This window comes from Equus asinus, chromosome 22 (assembly GCF_041296235.1).
Source record: "Equus asinus isolate D_3611 breed Donkey chromosome 22, EquAss-T2T_v2, whole genome shotgun sequence".
Classification (NCBI taxonomy): Eukaryota; Metazoa; Chordata; class Mammalia; order Perissodactyla; family Equidae; genus Equus; species Equus asinus.
Window position 1 is genome coordinate 51,997,037 of NC_091811.1, and position 27,690 is coordinate 52,024,726.

Sequence of the window (27,690 nt, forward strand, 5' to 3'; positions counted from 1 at the left end):
CACTTATCGCAATCTTAAAATGGGAACTGGCAGTCTCTGTATTCAGTAATATGGGAAATAGAGGCATCTAATTAAAGGTGTCTTAGCTCTTCAACCAGAGCCTCTGTTGGTTTTGGCAATATACATGCTTTTATCTGCTCAGTATTTTTTCTTATGACCACCATAAGTGTTTATTTTTCCTTAAAACTTAAAGCCCTAAAATGTAGGTACTCTCTTCCCAGCATGCACAGAAAGGAAAAATTTGGTGTGCAGGGGCCTTTAGAATCAGACGTGAAAAAATTCTTAATTAGCTTCTGGATTCAGGAAATTGGGGATAGAGTCACTAAAGAGGCTGAGACAGCAAAGGAGGGTTGAAGCACTTTTAATCACAGAATAGTAAACAATAGTACAAACCATTAACAGCTCACCCAGTGGCCGTTGTCCTCCTATAGCCCTCAGCTCACCCTCTCCCACCCCCAACTCCCCGCGTACCATTGAGTAAAGAGCAGGGTAGGAGGTGGATCCAGCTAGGGACCACAGCAATCCTAGCCACCCATCCATGCTTGTCTGTTTCTATACAACTTCACGCGAAATATTCCAGCTCTGAAGGAACCGTGCAGAATTTCGAGCTGAACTTGGCTGCTCTAATTCAGATGGCCAGAGCCATGGGCAGCAAGGGAGGGGACAGTCTGGAGCCAGCATAATTCAAGATGCAGCCAAATCTGGAATTGAGGTGAGTTCAAAGGGGACCAGGCAAGGCCTAGTGGCCCCAGTCCAGAATTGTGCCCCAACCCAGGCAATGAAACTCATGCACATGCACAAATGCACATGCACACACATACACACAAACACACACACAGAGCAAATAACATTATTGAAAGAACCTGGAGGCTATTAAATACAAAATGGCAAAAATTTTTTTAAAAGTGAAAATATATGCTTCTTTGATTCTCTTTAGTGCCCTGCAGACCCTGTAGTCACAGGAGGGTAGATGAGGAGAGGCCCAAGAGGAGTAGGCTGCCAGTGGGCCGACAAGTCCATGTGTGCTGAAGTCCCCACACCAAGTGCCTCACTCTTCAGCCCAGTAGCTGCCTCCCATGTGACCATTCACTCGATTGGCACCATTGCTGGAGTTACCGCCACGGGGGCTTTTTGTGCTGGTGGTCACATCTTCTTCCTCTGAGCTGCTCTCCACATCGCTGCGATCATCCTTAGATACCTGGGCGGGATGCACCAAAGGCAGAAAAGGTGAGGACGGAAGTTTTCTGGAATCATAAGACAGACTAAGCCCACAGAGCCCATCTTTGGGTACTATTCCCAATCTGGCCTACTTTCTGGTGGCACCTGACTCAAAACATTATCTGGACCATGGCTACTGTGGTGAATATCCTTTGTCTGCTTTCTGGGTTTCTCTCTCCTCCTCTCTGATTCTGTTCTTCATGGAATAAGAATTTGCTCTGGTAGAGGGGTGTATCTTTCAGGAGCAGCCTAAGAGAGCTGAAATCCTTCACTGAGGTTTAGATTTGAGGGAAACTCCAGACACCCGTTTCCCTCTTCCACCTCAAAGAACGGAAAAAGCCAACACACAATCCAGATGGCTGTCATCACTGCTTCTATCTGCTAGTGGCTGCGGCCACTGCAGTTCATATTGGTTATCTTAAGTTTTGCTTTATTGCCAAAGCTGATCCATAACTGGGCCTTTTTCAGTAGTTCTACCCTTCCTGGGCTCAACTATCAGCACGCTATGACATCATTTCTCCGAACTTCTCCCTTTTCCCAGTAGCAAGATCACTTCTCTTGTGCAACTTCAGCATCCTCGAGAAACAGATGGTGAAAAGAAAAGCGGATTGGCAGTCAGTGAGAAAAGAATCCCAGCCCTAATCATGCTACTATCTGTGAATCTTTATCTCTTAACCTCAGATTTTTCGTTCTGTATTTTCAAATGAAGAGTGTGGATTAGAGCTGTGTCTTCCAATCTAAACTACCCTGCATATCAAGCAAACTATTTCAAATTCTCTACCATGGACCATAAAAGTAAAGGAGAAAAATCCAGTGAGACCTGTGTCAGACTTCTGACCTCCAGAACTGAAGGATAATAAATGTCTTTTTTAAAAAAAGGTGAAAGAGAGAAGGGGTGAAAAAGAGACAAAACTACAACTGCTGTTGCCAAGGAGTGGGGCACTTGCTTTGGTTACTGTAAGATTCTATAGCTGGTGACCTCTGAACCCAGACAACTAACTTACTTACTTGATCTTTAGGAAATTTCCACCAGAGGGCAGAGTATGTCTAGATTTGAAGCAGGGAGGCTCAAAAAGGGGGAAAAAGATAATAAAAAAGGAAAGTAAAACAGAAAGGAAAATAAAGAGTAACTCTGGGGCTAGCCCTGTGGCCAAGTGCTTCACGTGTTCCACTTCGGCAGCCCGGGGTTCACCAGTTTGGAGCCTGGGCACAGACCTACACATCACTCATCAAGCTGTGCTGTGGTGGCATCCCACACAGAAGAACTAGAATGACCTACAACTAGGATATACAACTATGTACTGGGGCTTTGGGGAGAGCGAAAAAAAAAGAGAGGAAGATTGGCAACAGATGTTACCTCAGGGCCAATCTTCCTCACAAAAAAAATCCCCAAAAAACCACAAAAGAGTAAACTCTACTCTTGCCCCAATTTAGGAAAAAGAATCTGGCAACTTGAGCTCTAGTCAACAACGGCACCACAAAGCCAGGAGACAGCGTGTGTTCTGAGACAACACAGGGGAACAGAAAGGGAAACAGGAAGGAAGAGCAATACGTTCAGACAGACATGCTTCACTGAACACTAGGAGCACAGGTACACTTACATGCAAGAGATGAAACTGTCCAGCTCCCACCAGCCATAGAAAAAAGGAAGGAGGTGAGAAAAGAGTGGAGAGTACAGAGTCTGGGTTTAATCCTTCCTGGATAGGTCACCTGGTCAGGAAAGAAAAGCAAGGGAGAAGAGAGATGTCCAGTAGCTACAGCAAGATGCACACGCACACTGAGCAAGTTCTGAAACCAACTGCAGCCATAAGGAACAGTGACACAGAGATCATATATGCCCGAGTAACAGCCCATCCCTTTGTCCTAGAGTCAGTATCTTCTCTAGCAGAACCCCTTCCCCTTGGGATTCCGTATTACTGAAAGCTGAATCCCCAGCCCTTGGGCTAATCAAGGCCTGACTGCTTCAGAGCTTACAAAATTCAGTTATGAGTTTTAGCATAAATGACACCTTTCTTTGTGCTTTGGGCTCTTGGCATAAGATGGATTTGAAACCCTAAATACCCATCTCACTTAGGACCCTTGCCTCATACAACAGTGGGGTGAGGCTGGTACTTAGACCCTTGCATAAACCATATCTTGAACATCTCAGTGTGGTTATCTTGGGGTGGTTTATAAACTACCACACCACTCCTAGGCAATCTAACATCTCTGTTTTTATACAATTTATATCTTGGAGCTCTGCATATTATTTCCTTTGAAAAAAAGCTCCCATGTTAAAAACAAAAATATGAAATTCACTGGAGTAGGGAGGAAAGGGGTAGGAAATGGTTGAGGCCATCTCCAAACGTAATCCTGTTCATTATTTAAGGACAGTTATTCCTAAAGGACAGGAAGAAGGTGAAAACTTTGGAGCCCTATGCTTTTTGCTGGGTCTGCTTGTATGGACGGGGCTCACCAGGCTAGACAGAGAGAGAAGGTCTATTGAGTAATACCTATCTTCTCACCCAGCCCCAAAGAAAGAAGTCATTTTCATCCTCACCTTTCCTCGGATCAAGGCTTTGAAGGCAATTCGCATGATTAGGTAGGACCAGATGATGTGCAGAACCTGCAGGATCAGGAGAAGCCCATTGAAGAGCCACCAGGAGGGATAGGGCCCGATCATCTCCCAACTCTCAAAGAGTGTCGTGTTCAGAACCCTAAAACAGGGAGGCCAACGGTCAGATTCTAGAGGCAAAGCCAGGCACGCAGGGATGAAGCTGAGTTCCCTGGGAAGCAGAACCCTGTGTGTTTTCTCCTGATACCTTCCATCTGTTGAAGTTCCAGGGATATTCATCCACAGTGAGAAAAGAACACAGAAACAGGCCCATAGAATTTTCTATCTTTAGGGACAGGTGAAAATATATAGATCTTAGGGACTGATGAAGTAAGTCATATTATTAATTGCTTCAAATGTGCAGAATTTCACAAAATTGGGACAGCAACAGGGTCATAATCCTAGGAATTACTCAGCTCCTTAGGCACATATGGGATAGTCGGTAGAAGATTCCGTCAGAATAAGAAGAATCTCCGACCCACAGAGTCGTTCACTTTGCACCATAAAGTAGCGAGTGTCGAAGTGCGAGTGTGTGTGCTGGTCAGGGTGGGGAAGGAAGAGGGTCCAGGGCAGGAAAACAAGCAAGAAGAGCCTGAGAATTTTGTAATTAATGCAAAAGAAGGGAAAGGAACTACTCAGGCATAAATGAGGACTCTTTCTCAGGATGAATCAGGAAAGCCACAGCTAGAAATCTTGTGCATGGGAATGGAGGTCCTGTGAGAGTCCACAGAGGGTCCGGTCAGGCCATGGAAAAAGCAGGGCAATAGAGTTACTAGTGATCTGTTCCCCTAAACTGGCAAAAGGTATTATTAGCTACCTACCTATCATGGCTCTCCAGCCCTAACACTTACCAGAATGGATAGATTCCTAGACGAGTGGCCACAAAAACAGCACCGAAAATCACAAAAAGGGTGTCACAGAGGCGCTGATACTTGGCATAATTGGCCAGCTTGGCTGCCTGGAGAAAGGAAGATAAGAAGTGAGTTGGGGAGAAAGCCAGTTCTCACATAGCAAGAAAAGGAGAGAAAGAGAAGCATAATTAGGAAGGAGGGGTTGGGGTCTTACCTCCAGCAGGAAGTCTGAGGCATCATGTAGACACATGACCAGAGTTCCCACACGAACCATGTTGTTGATGTAGGAGAAGGTGATGAGCCCGATGGTGGCCAAGTGATGCACAAACATAATCAGGAAGTCCTAGGAAGGAGCGGAAATAGAAGAGGCAGCTAAAGGCAAGGCCATAGAGATGCAATCCAACTAAATGCCCTGCATGGTTCTCTGAGGATCTTATCCCACCCATTAGAGGTTCCATTCTGCTTAGACTCTACTCTCCTTTAGGGCGCTCCCCAGCAGCTAAACCCAAACTCTTTACATTAGTGACTGACCCATAATCTATGTTAATATAGCTCAAAGCACAGGAAAGACCAATTTTCTCTGATAGTTGCAGAATATGTAGAGCATGGATGCTGAGCTGACACTTAGGAATAATTTCCCAGGTGGCAGTCAGACATACAAGCCTTAGATATCCCTGAGATTCGAAGAGTCTCCTACTTTGAGAAAGGAAATTTCAACCAAAGGGAGCTAAGAGAAAGGAGAGGTTTGTGGAGGGGCAAAGCTAAACTCTTCCAAAAAGTTTCAGAGAAATGCTAAATAATCCATCTTACTGCAAACACAACCTACTTTGATTTAAAGCTCTAATTTCTTCTTGGGTTCAAATGCCCAGGTTAGACCTGGAGAAATCTCTGAATACGTGGAGTTATCAGACACATCTAATAAATACTCGGCCCAGTGAGGGACAGAGAATGGGAGAAGACAGGTGAATTTGGGTCAGAGAAACAAGAATGAAAAGTCTGTGCTCCCCAAACAGACAAATGCAATGGTATGTTCTAGTTCTTGAGCTGGGGATAGGTTCACAAGTATAGATTCTAGTATGTTTTAAAACTTACATATATATTACAAACCTTTTTATATGTGTGATGCGTTAAAATAATATTATTATTTTTGGTGAGGAAGATTCGCTCTGAGCTAAAAACTGTGCCACTTTTCCTCTATGTTATACGTGGGTCACCACCACAGCATGGCTTGACAAGTGTAGGTCTGCGCCTGGGATCCCAATCCACAAACCCGGGCCACTGAAGCAGAGCACACCGGACTTAACCACTACACCACAGGGCCAGCCCCGAAATAAAATTTTAATAAGGGGTCCTGTGTCTCCTGACCACAGGAGAGGGAGAGGTATCTGAACTGAGTATCAAACTTCTAGGTTACACAACAACTAATAACCCAGATTAGTTTCAATCCATTCCCACAGATGCTAATCCTGGTTTTCCTCACCAAAGATAACCATGAGTTAGTGACAGATTAGGGTTAGAGCTGCTGGAACCACATTATGTCAGGTGGACACCAATAAAAGGTGAAGATTCTGTCCTTTCTGTCTGCTTATAAAAAACCTAAGTCATTTCCAACTTTGTCACTATGTGGGCAAGTCAATTCATTTCTCTGAATCTTTGTTTCCCCCAAAAAAGCAAGAAAAGGGTAAACTAAATTATCTAAAACCCCTTCCAGTTGACATTCTTTGAGTAAGTGAGGTCACCAAGATGTGAGAACAGAGAGAGAACAAGGGTCTCTAATGCCAAACAAAAGCCAGACCCAGCTTTTCTGGAATCAGGTCTTTTCCTGGATCAGGCCTTGCTATCCCTAAGTTCTAACTAGTTTTCTGAGGTTTCTACATGTAAGAAATTTGGAGAAAAATAAGGAAAAAGGTATGCTTCTTAGCTGGTTAACTGTTCTCATCCTGGCTGCTCTGAATGTCTCAAATATACCTCATTTCTGAAAACATGACAAAGAGCTAATAATCCCCTCAAACCTCCTTTCTCCCTCTTTTGTGATCCTATCAGGGCAGAGAAGCCCTCACAAATGGCAGTAATGTAGCTGCTAGAAAGGAGGATGCGATAAGTTAGGGAGTTGAGGGAACCGATGTCCTTACCTTTCTTTTAATGTCTGTAAACTGAGAAAACATAAGAGACCAATAGAAGGCCAATTCCATGATATAATAGTAATAAAGCCCACTTGTGAGAGACTGGAAGAGAAACAAGTAGTTAGAATACCAGCTAGTCAGAGATTCATTCCATTTCTGCAACTTTCTTTTTCTTGGAGGACCAATATTAGACTTCCTCCCTCCCTGTTATCTCCCTAGATCTGCAACAGCTAACAGACTTCGGATTGGTGTGGAGACTTCGACCTCTTCCCCCTGCCCTTCCACACACATATCTTCAGCTCTCATCTTTCAGAGATCAGATAAGGTTAACACATACTACAGCGCAATCAAATCAGTGCGCCTAGAATTCTTGGCAGTTAGCGCTTTTCAGGGGATTAATACACTCAGGCCTTCCCTTCTTCCTCTCTGTTAGCAGCCCCCTGACATTTTTCTAGTATAGATTAGAAGCAAGGTGCTCTTGAGGGGACTCCAAGTTATCCTTGATTCAAACGGGATGCTTGAACTAGAAAGCACCTCCTTAAGTGCCAGGAAACTGCTTTCCTTTCCAGCCCAATTAGGGTGAATATAATGGGGAACCTGGAACAAAAAGATCACTGGATTTCACTGCTGTGGGGGCCCCAGAAATATGAATATATGACTCAAAGAGACTCAGCCCCTAATCCCTCAAGAATATCAAGGAAACATGCCATCAGCCCTGGGACAGGCAAAGGTACTCGCCCCATCCCACCTGACACACCCACACAAGGCCCCTGTCTTGAAAGGGCTCCCATCCTACCTGATATGGATAGCTATGCCAGCACTGTCTGGTGTCCCAGAACCAAGTTGACTAAGAGAAAAAAGGAAAGATAATCCAAGTCAGCCTTCAGGATTCTCTCCTGGCTCACTCATGTAATTCCCTTCTTTCTAGGCTAGGGGCAAAAGACAGATGGGAAGGAAAAAGGAACCCCCTTGACAGAATTTAGGAATCCTTAAAGAATCAATAAATGGCTATACTTTTCTCCTAGAATGAGAAAGTGTTATACAAATAGAAAAACCATGCTTTGAGGTAAGTAAGAGTAAGGAGAATTCTAGGATAATTTTTGGAAACATCATGACTTGGGACATAGGAAATAGGGAGGCAGGAAGACAATGATTCCATTTGATAACCGAGAGAGATCTCCATGCTGAAGAATCAAAAATCAAAAGTAATCATCTCTAATGGAGTTTCAATTAAGTCCTTTAAGGAATTTGTCCATTTCATTTAAGTTGTTGAATTTATTACTATCAAATTGCTCATAATATTTTCTTATCATTTCAGTGTCTACAGGATCTGTAGTGATAATTCCTTTTCTTCCTGATATGGATAATTTGCATTTTCTCTCTTTTTTTTAGGGATTTGTCAATTTTAATCAAACCTTTCAAAGAACCAACTTCTGGCTTTATTAACTTTTCCCACTGTTTGTCTAATGCCTATTTCTGGTTACTTTTTATTTCTTTTATTGTTTCTTCTAACTTACTTTGGTTTTACTTTGCTCTTCTTTTTCCAGATCTTAAAGTGGAAACTTAGATCACTGATTTTAAAGCTTTCTTTTTTCCTGATATAAACACTTAAGGTTAAATATTTCCCTCTAAGCATGTTTCAGCTGCATCTCACAAATTTTGGTATGTTGTATTTTCAGCATCATTCAATTCAAAATATTTTCTAATTTCTTTTGGTGATTTCTTGTTTGATCTATGGGTTATTTAGAAGAGCTGTTTAACTTCCAAGTATTTTCTAGATATCCTATTATTATTGATTTCTAATTTAATCTCATTATCATCGAGAACACATTTTGTAAGCTTTTAATATTTTTAAATCTATTGAGACATTTTTATGGCCTAGCATATGGCCTATTTTAAGTGATGTTCCATCTACACTTGAAAATTATATATATTCTTCAGCTGTTGCTATAGTGTTCTATAAATGTCAATTAGGTCAAATTGGTTGATTGTGTTATTCAAATCGTCTATATCATTAGTGATTTTTTGTCTAGTAATTTAGTCAATTATTGAGAGAAGAGTATTAAAATGTCCAACTATGATTGTGTATTTGTCTATTCTCTTCCTTCAGTTCTGCTACTTTTTGCTTCATGTATTTTGAAGCCTCAATTGTATGACTTGGAAAATAGTGTGGTAGAGTGAAAAAAAACACGGAATCAGGAATCAAAAAGCCTGCAATTTTTGTTTGATTCTGACAATTAACTGGAAAGCGGGAATAATACCTGTTTTTCCCACTTTAAAGGGTTACTGATTCCACTTCTCTATCTGTCTCATCCTTGGAAGAACAGGATTTTTGTCAAGTATTTTGTAAACCATCACGTACTATGCTGATTTAATTAACACTAATATTATAAGCAGTATTTAGGGGACAAACAGTAGGGTTATGAGGCTACTGAAACCAGGCCCCAGCCAAAAGACAATCTATTTAGCATATAAACCTGGGCTACAGGCATCACAGAGAGGAAAAAAAAAGATCTAAAGGTATCTAACTCTTATCTCTAGAGATGTCAGCATGATAGAAGCCAAGAGAGGACCAGAGAAAGTTTAGACTCACCGACCAGAGAAATCTAATTCCGTAGCAGAATATACATAAATAAAAAGTGAATCTCCACCTGGGAGGGCAAAGAGGAGAGGTCAGATGAATATCCACTCAAAAGAAAGTCTTTGAAGCCAGGGAAGTCAAGATAGCAGGTATGGGGATAAGACAGTTACTGGTGAGAAACAGAATAAGTTCCCAGAATAAGGACAAATACTGTTGCCTGAAAAGCCAAAGATAGAGATACCTTCCAGCTTCTATTTAAAATAGATTTCCACAAGGGTATTCTGGCTTTGATCTTTTCTTCCATATCAGACTCCCTGATGATAGTATCTAATATTTTCTTTTTACATGACAATGATAAATACAGTGCTCTGTTTCCAGAGGATAATTAGTAAAAACCCAGTAAAATGAGGTATAGTATGTCCAGAAACGGGATGCTTCCCATCAAAATGTCAATGTAGAGCAAGCTGGCTCTATGCGCATCAAGGTATACAAGGGTGTGCACGTCTACCCACGTAAGTGCAGTTACAGGAATTCACTCCCAATCTATTTGGGAAAGGGGAGTAAAATGGAACCACATCTACCTTAGTGGGAAGCATGTGCAATAAACTAAGGGTGACCAGTCTTCTAGTTCTCTTCCTTCCTGCCTATAATAAACTAAGTTAGCCCTCCACATCCATCAACTCTTGTCCTAACAACAGAAGTGATTTCCAAAAAGAAAACTTTAGTACAGTCATACCCCACCCTTCTCCTCACTCCCCACCGCCCTCTGCACACCTACATGCTTTCACAGAATTTGGTGAGCGTTGGGGGCTTGTCCTGATTCCTCCGATGGCGAAACCAGCACTGGATTTTTCGGACATCCCAGTCCAGTTGCTTTGACAGGCCCTCCAGCCTTTTCTCATCAGGATACTGTAGATGTACGACCAGAGTCAGAACATCCCTTTCTCTTCAAACCGTTTATTAAATCCTTTTGACTAGCTGAGTGGCAAAGAGGTGATAACTACAGCAGATTAAGGGATGTTTTATATTTCCAGGATTCATCCCAGAAGTCATTTTTAGTAAGAAGTCCTATTTCACATATCAAGGACCTCTGCCACTCACCTATACACATCCTTGTTTAGTCTTCTCCTTTCAGCCCAAGCTGAGTAAAAAAAGATATTACAAACCCAACCTGCAAAGGCTATCAGTATGTCCTCATCTTAATTATGCACCCAGGTAATGATGGAAGCCGGAGCAGGGAAAAACAAAATCAAGATATGATGTGGGGGAAAAGGGGTGGTGGTGGCTGCTGGGCGTAAAACTCAAATGTACATTAACTCAAACGTATGACTTATTTAAGGAATCCTGGCCCAAAGCTATTTCCCTGAGGGGATAAAGTTTTCCTTATAGCTACATGGACTACCCAAATGTGAAAGATCATCCATCCCATCCTATACTTACTCTTGGAGATACTTGCTCTCTATCCTCCCCTGCCCTATGGGGCAATCCCTCACATGAATCTTCCTCTCTGTTTCTTTGCCCACTTACCTTGGTAATAGATATGAACACCTTTTCAAGGATGGCATTGGGTTGGGTCTGATAAGGACCACTGTCCTGGATGCCAACATGGCGTGCACAAGGTTTGGCAATAAATCTGTAATAGAGAAAACCCAAAAGCCAATTCTAAATATGGTTTGCTAAGCATGAAGGAAAGATCCTGATTAGGGGACCAATGAGAGGAAAAGGGGGAAACACTTGGCTGGGAGCCAGGACATTTTGATTTAGTCTTGAATTCTGCCATTGACTCACTTGAGAAGTGACCTGTTTAAGAAATATTGGAACATAAGCTCTCTTTCCATTTTTCCCTGGCTTCTTATACCACATGTTGAGCTTTCGAGTCAGAAAGACCTAGATCAAATCACTAGTCTACCATATAGTGACTGTATGAACTTGGGTAATTTATTTAATCTCTGTAAGCCTCAGTTTTTCACCTATAAGATGCAGATAATATCAACATCCTTGCTACTCAGTTTAAGGTCCACAGATCAACAGCATTATTGGCTTTTCCTGGAAGCTTTTTAGAAATGCAGACTCTCAAACCCCACACAAGACCTGCAAAATCAGAATTTGCATTAACCAGATCCCCAGGTGATTTATATGCCCATTAAAATGTTAGAAGCACTGGTCTACTTTACAAGAATCTTCTAAGTATTCAGTGAGATAATATATATGAAGACCCTGGCAAAATGGAGGTGCTTAATAAATAGTAGTTTTCCTTATATCAAAAGATCAAGATCTTATTTGGAGGGAAAGTAGAACTGAGATTGAGCTCTTCCTAAATACAAATATCCTGGGTCATAGTCACCTTTCTGCCTAATCAAAAAGTTATGAAAATACTTAGAACCTTCAGAAGTCCTGGAGACAGAAGTCAGGAAACTAGGAAGGACGAGGAAGAAATTGTCTATTAGTGCTCAATTCTAGTCCCACATCTACCACCAAGTCACATCAACTTGGTCAAGTCACTCAACTCTCGGGTCTTGGTTTCATCATCTAAAAGAAGGGGTTACATGAGATGATTTCTAAGATTTTTTCCTATATCTAAGATTTCATGTTGTTATTGATTCCAATTAATTCCTAACTTTTAGATCTTTGAAAACTGAGGAACTATTCCCTGGTTCTTCAGGAAAGATCTCACTCTTCTCCACAACCATAGATTTTTGTGAGTATCAGCTCTATGTAGTCACTTTCAGGATAAGTCAAAACCAGTTTTAGCTCTCTCAACATCTTAGGGAGTCCCAGGATGAAACTATGACTGAGGCAGCATAAGATAAAATGCTCCTGACCTATTTTCTTGATCTGCATTTGAATCCAGAATTTATCTCTAAAGGAAGGACTGAGAATAAGAAACTTTGTTTATTATCCTCCTCTATGAAAACTTCTTTTACCCTTATCACCAAAATTCCTGAGCCATGGGGAAACATTTATTCCGAGCACAGTTAGCCACATCTGTAACCCCTTCTCTCCTTTCTTTTGTACAAAAGAGTTTCATTCAAAGGCAAATACTAATAGATACTTTAATTTATATTTGCTGGTATATTATTCTGTGTACAAATATTTTCACTTCCACTCATGCTTAAACTCCTCGTAAACAGAGAATACCGCTTTTGTATTTACCAAGGTTCTGTGCTTAGCAGCTGCTCAGTAACTGACAAGTGACAGGTCTAGCAAATCCCACCATTGTTTTATTGGAGCTCAGATTGGACCCAGGATGGATCAGCATCCAGAAGAGTAATTAAGGCAGTCATTCTTTGCTGTTGAGTTGGTGCCATATCAGAGACAAAAGAACTGAATCATCTCTCCCTGTCTCCTCCCATTTACATTAACTGTATGAAGAGGTACATCCAAAAACAAAAACAGCCTTTCCAATTCCTACTCTTACCCCTGATCCAGGACTCTTCCTCAATCCAGAAGCAGTCAGGTGATTAAAGCTCCTGGAATCAGACATATTTTGCCCCCTAAGAGACTCTGTGGAAGTTACTCACCTATAGAATGGGATAATAATATCTACTTCACAGGCTTATTTTATTTATTTTAAAAGATTTTATTTTTCCTTTTTCCCCCCAAAGCTCCCCAGTACCTAGTTGTATATTTTTAGTTGTGAGTCCTTCTAGTTGTGGCATGTGGGATGCAGCCTCAGCATGGCTTGATGAGCAGTGCTAGGTCTGCACTCAGAATCTGAACTGGCAAAACCCTGGGCCGCCGAAGCAGAACGCACTTAACCACTTGGCCACAGGCCGGCCCCCTCATAGGGTTATTTTAAAGATGAAATGAAAGGATGCATGCCTAGCCTGCACTTGATACTTAGTAAATATTCGTTAAAAGGCATGGATTATTATTCTTATTAGAAACAGACAGTTCAGTCTGAGTACTCCCTGATGGCACCTCCAGCAGAAGGCAGGAAGAGCAAGAAATCCTCTTTTATACAACAGAAACAGGTTTGTACTCTGCTCACCTGGGTGAAGCCAAGATAATTTTTTATTATCTGGACCTTGGAGCGGACTTAATATCCTGGAGTTGTCATTAACTCCCATCATGCACTCATTAGTTCAGAGTTCAATGAAAGACATAAAGCTACTGGCATCTAGTCAGTTCTAGCTATACAGAACCTAAGCAAATGTATTTGATAAATATTTATTGGGCACCTGTTTTGTGCTACAGCATGAAACATAAAAACAAAAATAAGGACTTATGATTGAAAAAGAATTTTTTTCTATGATAAAAAATTAAATACATAGATTTACTTACGTATTTAATGAATTACCTTAATGAAGAAAGTGAATTATTTTAAGTCAGAACTCCGAGGAAGTCCAGACTTAATCCTGTATCCATTCTACATCATTCACCTGGCATTTAATATAACTTATAGGTATTTAGGTTGGTCAAACTCAAACAAAGAGGCTGGCATTCGTCCTTTCTGCTAGATCAGCATTTCTCAAAGCATGCTCTGGAGACTCCCAGGGGTCTCAGAGATCCTTTCAGGAGGCCTGCAAGGTCAAAACAATTCTTAAAGTAATCCTATAATTTCGTAATAATTATTTTCTCTCTCATTCTCTCATGGCTGTGTGGTGGAATTTTTCACAGGTTACCTGACATATCACAATAGACTAAATGCACAACCTGACAGGAGACTATAGCTACCAGATATTAAAGAGACTTGCAAAAATGTAAAATAATGCTATTCTTCTCACATTTGTTTTTATCTTGGAAAATAGTTATTTTTCATAAAATGTCAGTTATATTACCAATATAATCAATTTATTATTTATAAATGAATTAATAAATATATGTTAACATTTTTTCCATTTTAATTTCTAAAACAGTACATATTGATAGATATTATCCATATAAACAAAAATTCTCTGGGGTCCTTGATAATTTTTAAGAGTGTAAAAGATTCCTGACATCATAGTTGGAAAACTGCTATGCTGGATGACATTGCGAAATCAAACTTATCTTGTGATTTTCTGTCTTCTCCAGGATCAACTTGTCACTCAAGTTTTAAAATAATTTGTCAGACCAGGCTTTCCTTTGCCTGCAGGTCTGAATAAGTGGTGTATCATGGTAAGCTATTCCCTTCCACCTGCCAGTCCAGGAACATGAGTCTAGTGACCTAACTTGATTGTAACATATCTATCCTGCTTTGTAGAGATCATTTCATTCTGCCCTTTTCCTGCCCTCAGATACACCGCAGCTGCTGACCTAAGCCTGGGTTAATTAAAATGAAATTGCTTACTGCTTTGCCTTTTCATACCAAAGATAGGAGCTATACGAACAATTCTAGGTTTGTGATTCATTGCAACATCATTGATGGATATGAACTATGTACAAAGAAATTTGAAAGTCTAGATCAAGCCTCTCAATTGGTGTATCATGGCAAGTAACATAAATGGGCTATACTTATGCTGGGATATTGCAGTTAGCTCTCAGGGTGGTCCATGGGACCTGGGGTAACCAGAAACCCTTAGTCTATAGCCTTTGGCTTCATATACCCTACTGTGCAATGCAAATATTATTTTCTACGTGTGCAGCAACATGATCCCGTTGGAAAGCACTGGCTTAGATCAATTTCTGGAAAAATATAAGTAGTCAAAATTTTTATATAAAAAAGAAAACCATCAAAGAAGTTGAAATAGGGAATGGGATGAAGAAGGGAAAAATACAATAAAAAGGGGAAGGTGCTATACAGACTGATGAGGATGGTGTATCATTAGGTGACGAGTATTGAATAACTAAATTATCTGACCCTGAATGTTCCCCACCACATACACACACCCCCACACACAAGTAAAGAAGATAGCTGAAATGTTTAAATAAAGATTCTTAGGGCCAAGTAAAGTTTGTGTAAAGAATTCAATCCTCAGGGACACAAGCAGCATTTGAAAATTCTCCCCTGAAACATATGTACCTCCAAGAGGCAAAGGCAGAGACCCACAGGAAACAGATTCAGAAAGTCCTTTCCCTTTACAACTGAATTCTTAATAAACCAATCACATAAAAAATTTGAGTGGCTTCTGTAGGGTGGAAAGAGAAGGAAAAAGCAAAAGAAATGACATTCAGGCAGAGGGAACAGCATGTACTAAAGCAAAGAGATAAAGTATGCTTAGAGAACCGTGTAATGTACAAAGTGGGGGCGGGGTTAATGACAGTGACAGGAGAAAAAACTATACGGGTAGTTAGGGGCTAGATCACAGGTGCCTTTACCTTATGCTAAGCTTGAAACTTATCCTATAGTTGATGGAGAGTCATTGAAAGGCTTCAGGCCGGGGGCAGAGAGGAGATGAATGGATCTGTATATTAATAAAGAAGCATGATCAGCTAAAGGCTATTGTAAAAAAAATCCATGCTGTAAGTGATAAAGCACTGAACTAAAGCTATAGAAACAGAAAGGAAAGGATGGATTCAAAAGATGCCAAGGAAGTAAAATTGATAGGACTTGGTGACTGATTAGATGTAGGAAGCAAAAGAAAAGAAAAAGTCAAGTGCTCCTTCCATGTTTCTGGCTTGGGAAACTAGGTTGATTATGGTGCCTCAACCTAGCAGAGAATAAGATAAGAAAAGCAAATTTGGGAGTGACAGATGAGTGTGTGTATGCTGAATTTGAAGTACCCATGGGATACTGAAATGGAACTATATAGCGGGCAAATAAACTTGGAAAAGAGGCTTGAGTAAGATACACACACACAGATCTGACAAAGAGAAAGAGAGAAAGAGAGCGAGAGAATGAGAATCTAGTTGGTAACTAAAATTGTGGAGGTGGACGTGACTGTATAAGAAAGGAACGTAAACTGAAAAGAGAATCAAGGTCAGAATTCTGGGAAACACCGGCATAAAAGGTGAATTTAGGGGACAGGAAGGCCAGAGGTAGAGTCATATCAAATAAGGCAGAGATCAAGTAAGACAAGGATCTTAGTATCCGCTGGACTTGGCAATTTGGAGATCTATGGTAACCTTAACCAAAGAAATTCCAGCAAAATGAAGACTCAAAAAGACAGTAGTGAATTAAAGCAGTGAAAGATATAAGGAGGAGGATGAAAGAAGTAGAAATAGCAAAGACTCAAGAATCTCGGCTAAGAAGAGAAGGGAATGCCTTCAACCTCCTGCATCAGAACCACTCTATCTAAAACTAATATCCCTGTGCTTTAGATCCATTCTCTTTCTCATCAGAAATTTCATTCTATTTATTCCTCCTTTTTTCTATTATCTTCAGCCTCACTCTCTACTTGTTTCTTCTCGTCAGACCTTAAACATGTGCGAGTTTTTCCCATCTTAAAACTACTCTCCTTAGAGCCCAGAAATAAACCCATACATCTATGGACAACTAATTTTCAACAGGAGCCAAGAACATACAATGGAGAAAGGAAAATTCTCTTCAATGAATGGCGTTGGGAAAACTGGGCAGCCACATGCAAAACATTATCTTACACGATACACAAAAATTAACTCAAAATGGATTAAAGACTTGAATGTAAGACCTGAAACCATAAAACTCCTAGAAGAAAACATAGGCGGTAAGCTCTTCGACATCAGTCTTAGCAGTATCTTTTTGCATACTATGTCACCAGGCAAGGGAAACAAAAGAATAAACAAACAAATGGGACTACATCAAACTAAAAAGCTTCTGCACAGCAAAGGAAACCATCAAGGAAACAAAAAGACAACCTAGGAACTGGAAGAAGATATTTGCAAATCATTTATCTGATAAGGGGTTAATATCCAAAATATACAAAGAAGTCACACAACTTACCAACAGAGAAATAAACAACCCGATTAAAAAATGGGCAGAGGATATGAACAGATATTTTTCTACAGAAGATATACAGATGGCCAACAGGGGCATAAAAAGATGTTCGACATCACTAATTATTAGGGAAATGCAAATCAAAAGTATAATGAAACATCACCTCCTGCCCACCAGAATGGCTATAATTAACAAGACAAGAAATAACAAGTATTGGAGAGGATGTGGAGAAAAGGGAACCTTCACACTGCTATGGGGAATGTAAACTGGTGTAGCCACTGTGGAAAACAGTACGGAGATTCCTCAAAAAATTAATAGAACTAAAATATGATGCAGCTATTCCACTGCTGGGTATTTATCCAAAGAACATGAAAACACTAAGTTGCAAGGATATTTGCATTCCTATGTTCACTGCAGCATTATTCACAATAGCCAAGACTTGGAAACAACCTAAACACCCATCAATGGATGAATGGATAAAGAAGATGTGGTATACACAATAGAATACTACTCAGCCATAAAAAAGATGAAATTTTGCCACGTGCAACATGGATGGACCTTCAGGGTATTATGCTAAGTGAAATAAGTCAGACAGAGAAAGTCAAATGCCATATGATTTCATTCACAAGTGGAAGATAAAAACAGCAACAACAAACAAACACATAGATACAGAGATTAGATTGGTAGTTACCAGAGAAGGGGGAAGGGGAGAGGGCGAAAAGAGTAAAAAGGTGTGCACATGTGTACAGTGATGGATGGTACTTAGTCTTTGGGTGGGGACATGGTAGTCTACACAGAAATCAACATATAATGATGCACCCCTGAAATGTATGTTATAAACCAATGTTACTCAATAAGAAAATAATAATTTTTTTTTTGAGGAAGACTGGCCCTGAGCTAACATCCATGTCCATCTTCCTCTACTTTATATGTGGGACGCCTACCACAGCATGGCGTGCCAAGCGGTGCCATGTCTGCACTTGGGATCCGAACTGGTGAACCCCGGGCTGCCAAAGCAGAATGTGCGCACTTAACCGCTGCACCACTGGGCCAGCTCCCATAAATAAATAATTTTTAAAAACTAACTCTCCCTGTTCGTAGCACCCTCTGGCTCTCTCCCACCTCACAACCAGTTCTTGAAAAAGTTCTCTCCTCATGACTTCTCTTTTAACTCCCACTCATTCTTCAACCCTCCTCCCTCTCTCCTCTGACTTCTGTCTCTACACTCCACTGGAGGTGCTCTTGCCAAAATCATCAATGGTCTCCTGACTGTGAAATCGAATGGATGCTTTTCAGTCCTGTATCTTACCTGACCACCCAGCACATTTTACATTATTGACTACACCCTCTTCCTGAAATGCTCTTTTCTCTTAGCTTCCTTACTGCGATATTCTTCCTAGTTTTCTCCCTCTGTCTTTCTGGCAGTAGAACTAGACTACTTGGTATGTATTGCTAGTTGAGTCACCTTGGACAAGCTACTTAACTTTCTCTGTGGTACAGTTTTCTCATATGCAAAATGAAGTATCTACCTACCTCATAAAGTCACTACAAAGAGTCAATCTTTAGCACTTAGAACAGTTCCTGGGACAAAGTAAGGACTTATTAGATGCTATCTACTGATATGTTCAAATACTGCATGGCTGTCATACTTATCTCCTTTTGGGTTTCTTTTTCCTCTCCCTTGTCCTAAAACACACTGTTTCCTCAAGGTTCTATGCAGATTCTTTTCTTACTCTACACACTCACCCTGGGTGATCTCATTCAGTTATGGCAGAGGGTCTCAATGTATGTTCTGTAGACCCCGGGGTCCTGAGATACTCTCTGGGGGCCCATAAAGTCAAAACCATTTTCATAATAATATTAAAACATTATTTGTCTTTGTTACTGTGTTGACATTTGCAACAATGGTGCAAAGCAAGGGTGGGTCGAACAGGCCACCTGAGCACAAACCAAGGCAGTGGCCCCAACTGTAGTAGTGGTTGTAATCCTCCTTGCTATGTCCTCTGAGTTTTAAAAAAAAGCCAGTTTCCCTGAAGAATGTCCTTGATGAAACAATGTAAATGATTAAGTTTATTAAATTTTGACCCTTGAGTACATTTTTAAAGTATTCTGTGATAAAATGGGAAATACACACAAAGCACTTTTGCTGCACACCCAAGTATATCGTTGTCTGAAGGAAACGCCCTCATTTGACTGTGAGTTGTGTGCTGAACTAAATCATTTTTTTCATAGAACACTATTTTTATTTGAAAGAATGACCAACAGGCAAAGTAAGGTTATTCAGATGGGTATTTAGGAAACATTCCTTAAAAATAAATAAGCCTGTCACTTCAAAAAACAAACGTTGTTGCTAATGATAAAATTGAAGCTTTCAAGTGAAGACTAGAATTTTAGAGAATTTATATCTGCCTTTGAGTTTGGCTACTTCCCAATACTTCAAGATTTTTCTGATGAGATTAACTAATATGATTTTTTAATGTTGTATAATAAAATGTATTGACACTTGCAAGATCTGTATAACTCAATGAACCAATATTTTTCAAATGACTGATACATGATATCCATTCAAAGTGCAAGACCATCAGTGGATTTTCACACGAGAGAATGAAAACCTCACTGATATAGTTTCACATTCCACAATGCAACCAACCTTTAAGAAACTACTACTTGTTGTATTTCAAAGAAACAATACTTCTCCTTTCCAGAGACAAATCTGCGCGAGGCTGGCGTTTATTTATATACTTCAACCAAAACAACATATCACAAGAGCTTGAACGCAGAAGCTAGCGAGGAGAATCCAGCTGTTTCTATTAAGCCAAACATTAAAGAGATTTGCAAAAATGTAAAATCAACCCAGCCATCCCACTACTGGGTATCTATCCAAAGAACTTGAAATCAGCAATTCCAAAAGTCCCATGCACCCCTATGTTCATGGCAGCATTATTTACAACAGCCAAGACGTGGAAGCAACCTAAATGCCCACCAACTGATGATTGGATAAAGAAGATAAGGTATATATATACAATGGAATACTACTCAGCCACAAAAATGACAAAATCGTCCCATTCACAACAACATGGATGGACCTTGAAGGTATTATATTAAGTGAAATAAGCCAGACAGAGAAAGACGAACTCTGTACGACTCCACTCATAGGTGGAAGTTAAACATAGAGACAAAGAGAATTGATTGATGGTTACCAGGGGAAAGGAGGGGTGGAGGGAGGGCACAAAGGGTGACTGGTGTACCCACAACGTGACTAACAATAATGTACAACTGAAATTTCATAAGGTTGTAAACTATCATAATCTTAATAAAAAGTTAAAAAAAAGGAAAATCAATGCTGTTCTCACGAAATATTTTTTCTTTTGGAAGATCATTTTTCAAAAATATGTTATTTATGTTAACACGTAATAGGTTTAGTATTACTTTTAACAAAATAACTACATTTCTTAAATATCTCAATTTTAATTTTAAATATGGAAAAATTGGTGGGTATATGTAACCCACATAAACAAAAGCTCCTTGGGATCCTCAATAAAATTTTTAAGAGTGAAAAAGAATGAGACCAGCCCCGTGGCTGAGTGGTTAAGTTTGCTCGCTCCACTTCGGCGGCCCAGGGTTTCGCCAGTTCGAATCCTGGGTGCAGACATGGCACAGCTCATCAAGCCATGCTGAGGCGGCATCCCACATGCCACAACTAGAAGGACCCACAACTAAAAATACACAACTATGTACCAGGGGGTGGGGTGCTTTCGGGAGAAAAAGGAAAAATAAAATCTTTAAAAAAAATTAGGGAAACAGAAGGCTGAGAACAAAAAGTTTAAGAATTACTAAATTATACTAATACTATTCATTGATGTGCTGGTGACTCCCAACCACACATTATTTTGTTTATTCCCTATACATATGCACCCATGTCAGTGTATTTTTCTGAGTAAATTCTTTTTTTTTTTTTTTAAAGACTGGCACCTGAGCTAACAACTATTGCTAATCTTCCCCCCCTCCAAACCTCCCCAGTAAATAGTTGTATATTTTAGTTGTGGGTCCTTCTAGCTGTGGCATATGGGACGCTGCCCCAACATGGCCCCATGAGCGGTGCCATGTCCGTGCTCAGGATCCGAACCCATGGTCCCGCAGCGTAAGCAGAGCATGTGAACTTAACCACTCGGCCACTGGACCAGCCCCTGAGTAAATTCTTAGGAGGAGAGAATTTGCTGTGTACAAGCAAATGTACTGTACACATTTTTTGTACACACGTTCTTTTAAAAATTTTTTTTCTGCTTTTTCTCCCCAAATCCCCCCAGTACATAGTTGTATATTTTAGTTATGAGTCCTTCTAGTTGTGGCATGTGGGACGTCGCCTCAGTGTGGCCTGATGAGCGGTGCAACGTCCGCGCCCAGGATCCAAACCAGTAAAACCCTGGATCCAGAAGTGGAGGGGCCAACGTAACCACTCGGCAGCGGAGCCGGCCCCATGTGTTATTGCTGTCTAACAGGTACTGCACTTTTCAAGGACACCTATTCACCAAATCCAACCTTTCTTGCATGGTTTGTGCATAAGAAATCTTTGCAGTTTCTTTTGAGGACTATTTTTTAAAATTGGCAAATTTGCTCTTAAATCAGAAATAGACTAAAAAGAAAAGGACCTCTATGACATATACTATCCTAAACCACAACAAGGCACACACTGTGGATTTATGCCAGACTATCCTTCACTCCTCCTCCAACTTGCAGGGAAGCTATTTTCACTTAGTCCTATAACAGGGCCTTAAAGAATTAAGATGACTAATACCTCTGCACTTTGATGAACCTACTAGGTACTGTGATGAGAAAGAAGTATCAGACTCCTGCTTACATCTTAACCTTATTATAAGAGAAATAAGTTTTAAGACAATAAGAACTACTTAAAGTATGTGAGTATGTTAAAATGCTTCAAACAGACACTAATTTAAGACTAAGTTGTTTTATTGTACAGTAGCTAGTGAATATTTTACTTGCTACAGAGCAGCAGTTCTCAAAGCATGGCTGCAGGATAGCTGGGAGTCCATGAGACTCTCACTGTTTAAGAATGCCTCCCTTTTCCAACTACTACATTTATATTTCTTTCATTAAACATTTTTATCTTTTTTAAATGGATGAGTGATTATACAACTTAAATGTATTTGCTTAAAATAGAAACACACAAATGTACATGTGCCAAACAAGGGGTGGATTAGAGAAAAAGGTTAACAAAAAGCTCTTTCTCAACAAGTTTTTACCATCCTTCATAGGCCAAGAAACAAGTGTTTGATAGCGAGACATCAATCCTATATGGTAGATAACAACTGTTAAAAGGAACTGAATCCACCTGCTCCAGACTTCCATAACTTAACCTTGTGCACACACTTCTAACATTGTATTTTAACCACTGATTTTCTTGCTCTCTTCCTGAGGATAGACACCATGACTTACTCACCTTTTTATCCTTGGCACACAGAATTTAGTATCTGGCATATACTAAGCTCTCAACAAATAATTGTTAAAGAATGAACAGATGAAAAAATGGGTAAAAATTTAATTCTCAACTAAAAGGTGAAGTGTTTCAAGGAAATGTGCCACCTATCGTCCTGGGTCATCAGATAACCAACCAGTTCCATGGAGGAGAAGGTCATTGATTTCTGGAGAATCAGTAGAAATTCAAGTTAACCACTTTCTGTCTATAACCGGAGATTTCCCCCAAAATTAAACACAACCACACCAATCTGATTTAGTTTGAGATCCTCTGTGCCTATAATGGAGACTTCTTACAAATGCTGACACTACCCCAAAGCTAAAGACTATAAGAAATACCCTTTTTAAGAAACTCCATAATTTTGAGGAGATATAATAGTGATTATTCTTAATACCTTATTAGAGCTGTGCAGCCCCCCATGTACATTTAACTACTTGACAAATTTGTTTGTTTATAGAACATTAACTACTAGACTGAGAAGATATATGCAGAAAAGCAAAACTACAGAGCAATGCTTGGCTAGAAGACACTGTCAATCGAAGATTACTCAAAATAGACTATAACTAGTTATTTAAATCATTCAGGAAATGATTTACAATTTAAAAATCCCATTTTTACTAAAATTTTTTAGAAAGACCTGTTGTCTAAAGCATAGTCTGATATACTTAAGATCGATCACTTTCTGGTCCTAAAAAGCTGAACCAAATGTGTTTACATTCAAATTCTCTTCTTGGTTATTAATATTTGTTTGAATCGCTTTCATCAGCACTGCTCAAAGAAATATAATTTGAGCCACATATATAATTTAAAATTTTCTAACAGCCACATTAAAAAAGAAAGGTGAAATTAATTTTTTCTTCCCCTTTTTCTCCCCCAAGCCCCCCGGTATATAGTTGTGTATTTTTAGTTGTGGGTCCTTCTAGTTGTGGCATGTGGGATGCCACCTCAGCGTGGCTTGATGAGCGGTGCCATGTTCGTGCCCAGGATTCAAACTGGCGAAACCCTGGGCCACCGCAGTGGAGTGCGCAAACTTAACCACTCAGCCACGGGACTGGCCCCTGAAATTAATTTTGATAATATACTTTATTTAACCTGATATATCTAAAATACGTAATCAGTGTTAAAAATTGAGATATTTCACACTTTTTTTTTCCTGCACTAAGTCTTTGAAAACCAGTGTGTATTTTACACTTAGAACACATCTCAATTCTGACTAGTCACATTTCAAATCCCCCAAAGCTAACAGCTACTGGTACTAGCTAGTGTCTACTGTACTGGACAGCACAGTTCTAGATAATTCAGAGAGTACTGTTCTTCATATCTGGGGAAACTGGTTTCAGATTCTTTTTTTTGGTTAGAAGTGATTATGGTTAACTCCTTTTGCAGTAACCCCTCAATTAATTTCCCCAAATGTAAAGTAGGAGTGGATTCAAGCAAAAAGAGCCCAAAACAGTGAAATCTTTAGAAGGCAGCTTTTATCTGCCTAAAAATAACTCGAGAGGCCAAAACAGGTATATCTCCCCCTTCCCACTCTATAAGGAGGGTACAGATTTCACTTGTTGCCTCCTCTTCATTAATTTCTTCTTTACCCATGTAGGAGATCCTAGTTTTCTGAATCAGGAAGTGGCTAAAGCAAAACTATGTGACATGTTTCCTTTCAGTGAGGAAAATATTGTCTCTAGGGATAAACCAGGAACCTGACCTCAGGCATGACAGTATTCAGAGTTGTCTGCAGAGCATCAACACCCACTGTGCAGAAAGGGTTGGGGAAAGAAGTTTTCCCAGAGAGAAGAGGGACACATGAGGCTTCTGACCATCTGGAGCTTATTAAGAGGTGGATTCTTAGGTAAGGGCAGGGCCATGTGACCATCTTTTTCAATCTCGCTCTGCTGGATCTGCAAACCTGATTTCATTCTGTCATTTACAATTCAGTGAGGCCCAGCAGAATACCTTTAGGGATGCAGTGGAATGGGCAGTCTCCCTTACAGCCTAGTCAGCAGCTATGCCCATTCTTGCCAAAGCCTCTCTCCCATGTCAGGAGGACCTACTAACACTGGGTCACAATGCTGTGACATGACATGGATCTGCGAGGAGGGCAGCAGGCCTGTCATGAAGAAAAAAAAGTTCTTCCTCCACTTAGACAGCAGAAGTGGGGGAGAACAGGGAAAAAAAAAGGCAGTATGCAGCCGAGGTAGCAAGGATTACAAGAGGAAGATGAAATAAGTGGTTAAGAAACGTGCATGAAAAAAATGAGTCACTAGTCTTGTTGTCAGTTACAGACAGGCCAGCAAGTGAGTCTGTTCAATCCCCAGTGAGAGAGAATGGTACTGAGAAGCCTCTTTAGACATCCCAGTAAAGTTGCCTTGGAAGTAACAAGAGAGAAGAGGGGATTGGAATAATGAATAAGCAGCAAGGAGAGTTCTAATCTAGCTCCTGTATAATTCACAAAGTAATTTTCTTCTGGCAACATAAAGCTCGTATTGCAATACCATATTCAAAACAAATGAGCCTATATAGCTCTGATGGTGTCACTATTAAGTCTCAAGCTCCCACCTGATCCCAAGGAGCAAGTGCTCAAGGGACCAGATAGTAAATTTCAAACAATTTTATCTTTAAGATAAAATATCTTAAGATCCAATTTAAGTAAGACACAGCAGACCTAGCTTGCACCACTCTTTCTCTCAGATCTCAATTATCAACATAATATTAAAAGAAGTTTTAAAAAACAGATGGAAGAGTTTCTCATCTCTCTTTTGAGAGGGTACAGGGTACTCTGTACAGGTATAGGTAGCATGAATTTATATGTGGGGGGAGGGGAAAAAGAGAGAGAAGCTGTAGAAAGGTGCACATGTAAATATAGTATAGTGAAATTTAACCGAAACAAAGGAATTATAGTTTTTTCTTTCTCAGTCAAGACAAACATCTATTTCAGGTTAAACATCTACATTCTGGTTACTCCTCTGAGTTTCTCAGTAGAGGAGGGTGAACCCCTCTCAAACATTTGGAAAGTATTGACCACAAGCTACACCAGAAGCAGTTTGCAAGGTGCAGGCCACTACAATGCAGCCAGTCAGCAGAGGCCCACAGAAGAAAGCCCCTGTTCTTTGGTAGGTAATAATCTCCCACCCACAGTTCTTTAGCAAAATAGTTAGCTAAATACTTTATTTATGGTCAGGTGGCTTTTCAAGTCATCCCTGTCAGGTGAGGCTGCTGTTTTCCAGGGAATATGGGAACTTAAAACCCTACATTTATTCTTTGGGACATTCTTAAAACAATACAAATAGAGATAATTTGTCATGGGACATAGTGTAAGACACTAAAATATGCAGAACATTTGCAATGAAAAAAAAGGAAAATTCAAGTCAAGCACATTATTTTTATTTTTATCTTTTTTAAGATTTTATTTTTTCCTTTTTCTCCCCAAAGCCCCCAGGTACATAGCTGTATGTTCTTAGTTGTGGGTCCTTCTAGTTATGGCATGTGGGATGCCACCTCAACATGGTCTAATGAGCGGTGCCATGTCCTCGCCCAGGATTCGAACTGGCGAAACACTGGGCTGCTGCAGCAGAGCGCGTGAACTTAACCACTTGGCCATGGGGCCGCCCCCCAAGCACATTATAGTAAATAACCAAGAACAAGATGAGCATGGATTTGTTTTCCAAATCCTAGGAACTGGGAATAGGAGGTTAAATCTTAACCCTTGAAAGGGGGTTAAGGAAAGACGGCCACATCATACAGTGGAAAGAGCATGAGGCTGGGGAAAATGATCTGGATCTTAGTTCTAGCTTCTCCCTCAGGTGAGTATGCAACCTCCTTAAAGCTGCAGGATGCTTCTAAGCCTTAGTTTATTGTCTGTAACAGGAGGCTGGGGTTGTATCTCTTACAGTCCATGATTACTACATGAATTGCTTCTAGAACCTAAGTAGGTGGGATTTGAGAAATGATAAAATGTAGGAGAGATGACTAACTGTACCAATATTTCTGATATATCTTTTACTATACTTTAAGAGTGGCTTCTATTACCTTTATGCAAGACTAGCACAGTAAAAGAAGAACTGGTAATCCAGCAGCCAATTCTATTGCTAACTAAGGTATTAGGTCTTGAAGAGAAACCAAACAGCAAGAACGCTTCTAGAGTTAAACCTTCCTAAGACCAAATACAGGATGAACAAGGTACCTGTCCTTACTAGCCAAGAAATATACTAGAATGCTTTCAGCTCAGTGTTCCCATCCACCCCCTCTCCCCTGACACTGGAGCACCATAGAAACATTCAGATAGAATTCCCACAGGTAAAGGATCTTTTCCAGTGGCTCTGCCAGGGGATATATGTCTTCAGCTATCTGGGGGGAACTCTTTGGAAATCTGAAGATATACGTAAGTTTATATAAAACGAGTGTTTACAAGCAAGCTATTTCCTCTTACCACTAATGTGGAGAAATTTCCATATTGGTATATATTTATATGAGAAGCAGAGATTCTTTTCCTAGGACAATGAACTTCTTTTTTCCTGTCCTGAACTGTATATTTTCCTTTTTACTTATTACATTGTCCTTCTCTTTTTTCAGCCCTCATATACAGAGGTTAAGGTGGAAAGTACCTGGATCTAGGTTACCCCTAAGAGAGAGAAGAGGTTTGTGCCTCTGCCACAAGAATACTTAATACAAGGACTATACTTAAAAACTGCGGCACTAAGTTCGCAAGGACCCAGAAAAGGCATTTAGAGCTTTGGGTTTCATTTGATTCTTTATTTTTGCTCTTGAATGTCTTCCAGAGCACTGTGATGACAATATACAAGCACTAAGAATGCATGGATGAATGACCAGTTAGTTACTAGCTAGTTACATATAACAAGTATTTTTTGCAAGATTTCTGTGTCAGAAATAGCAGGTAAATCAAAGAAGTAATCCAAAAACAGATAATCCTAATTTTCCAGAGAGTAACAGATTATTGTATCTGCACTATATTCCCATCCTAGAAAGGGCAATCCTGCTCTAGATAATGTCCAAATGCACACAAGATGTCAAAAGTGCCATCCTCATTACCTGAGACCTA

At 40.1% G+C, this 27,690-nt stretch overlaps 1 protein-coding gene across 4 annotated transcripts in view; it reads right to left on the reverse strand.

Annotated features, from left to right (window-relative positions):
• Nucleotides 1-345: 345 nt before the first annotated feature.
• The window catches only part of CERS5 (ceramide synthase 5), a 28,764-nt gene continuing 1,419 nt past the window's right edge, over nt 346-27,690 (reverse strand). The window contains exons 2-11 of one of the 4 annotated variants that reach the window (XM_014862873.3): nt 10,894-10,999; nt 10,145-10,275; nt 9,379-9,436; nt 7,582-7,632; nt 6,795-6,887; nt 4,877-5,005; nt 4,663-4,769; nt 3,758-3,914; nt 2,820-2,928; nt 346-1,198 (exon numbers count right to left, since the gene is read on the reverse strand). In XM_014862873.3, the coding sequence (XP_014718359.2) occupies nt 1,191-1,198; nt 2,820-2,928; nt 3,758-3,914; nt 4,663-4,769; nt 4,877-5,005; nt 6,795-6,887; nt 7,582-7,632; nt 9,379-9,436; nt 10,145-10,275; nt 10,894-10,999 (949 nt within the window). In that variant the 3' untranslated portion in view covers nt 346-1,190. Of the gene's footprint in view, nt 1,199-2,819; nt 2,929-3,757; nt 3,915-4,662; nt 4,770-4,876; nt 5,006-6,794; nt 6,888-7,581; nt 7,633-9,378; nt 9,437-10,140; nt 10,276-10,893; nt 11,000-27,690 lie in introns of all 4 variants that reach the window. The other 3 variants (XM_070494024.1, XM_014862872.3, XM_044755794.2) reach the window with 3 other exon arrangements.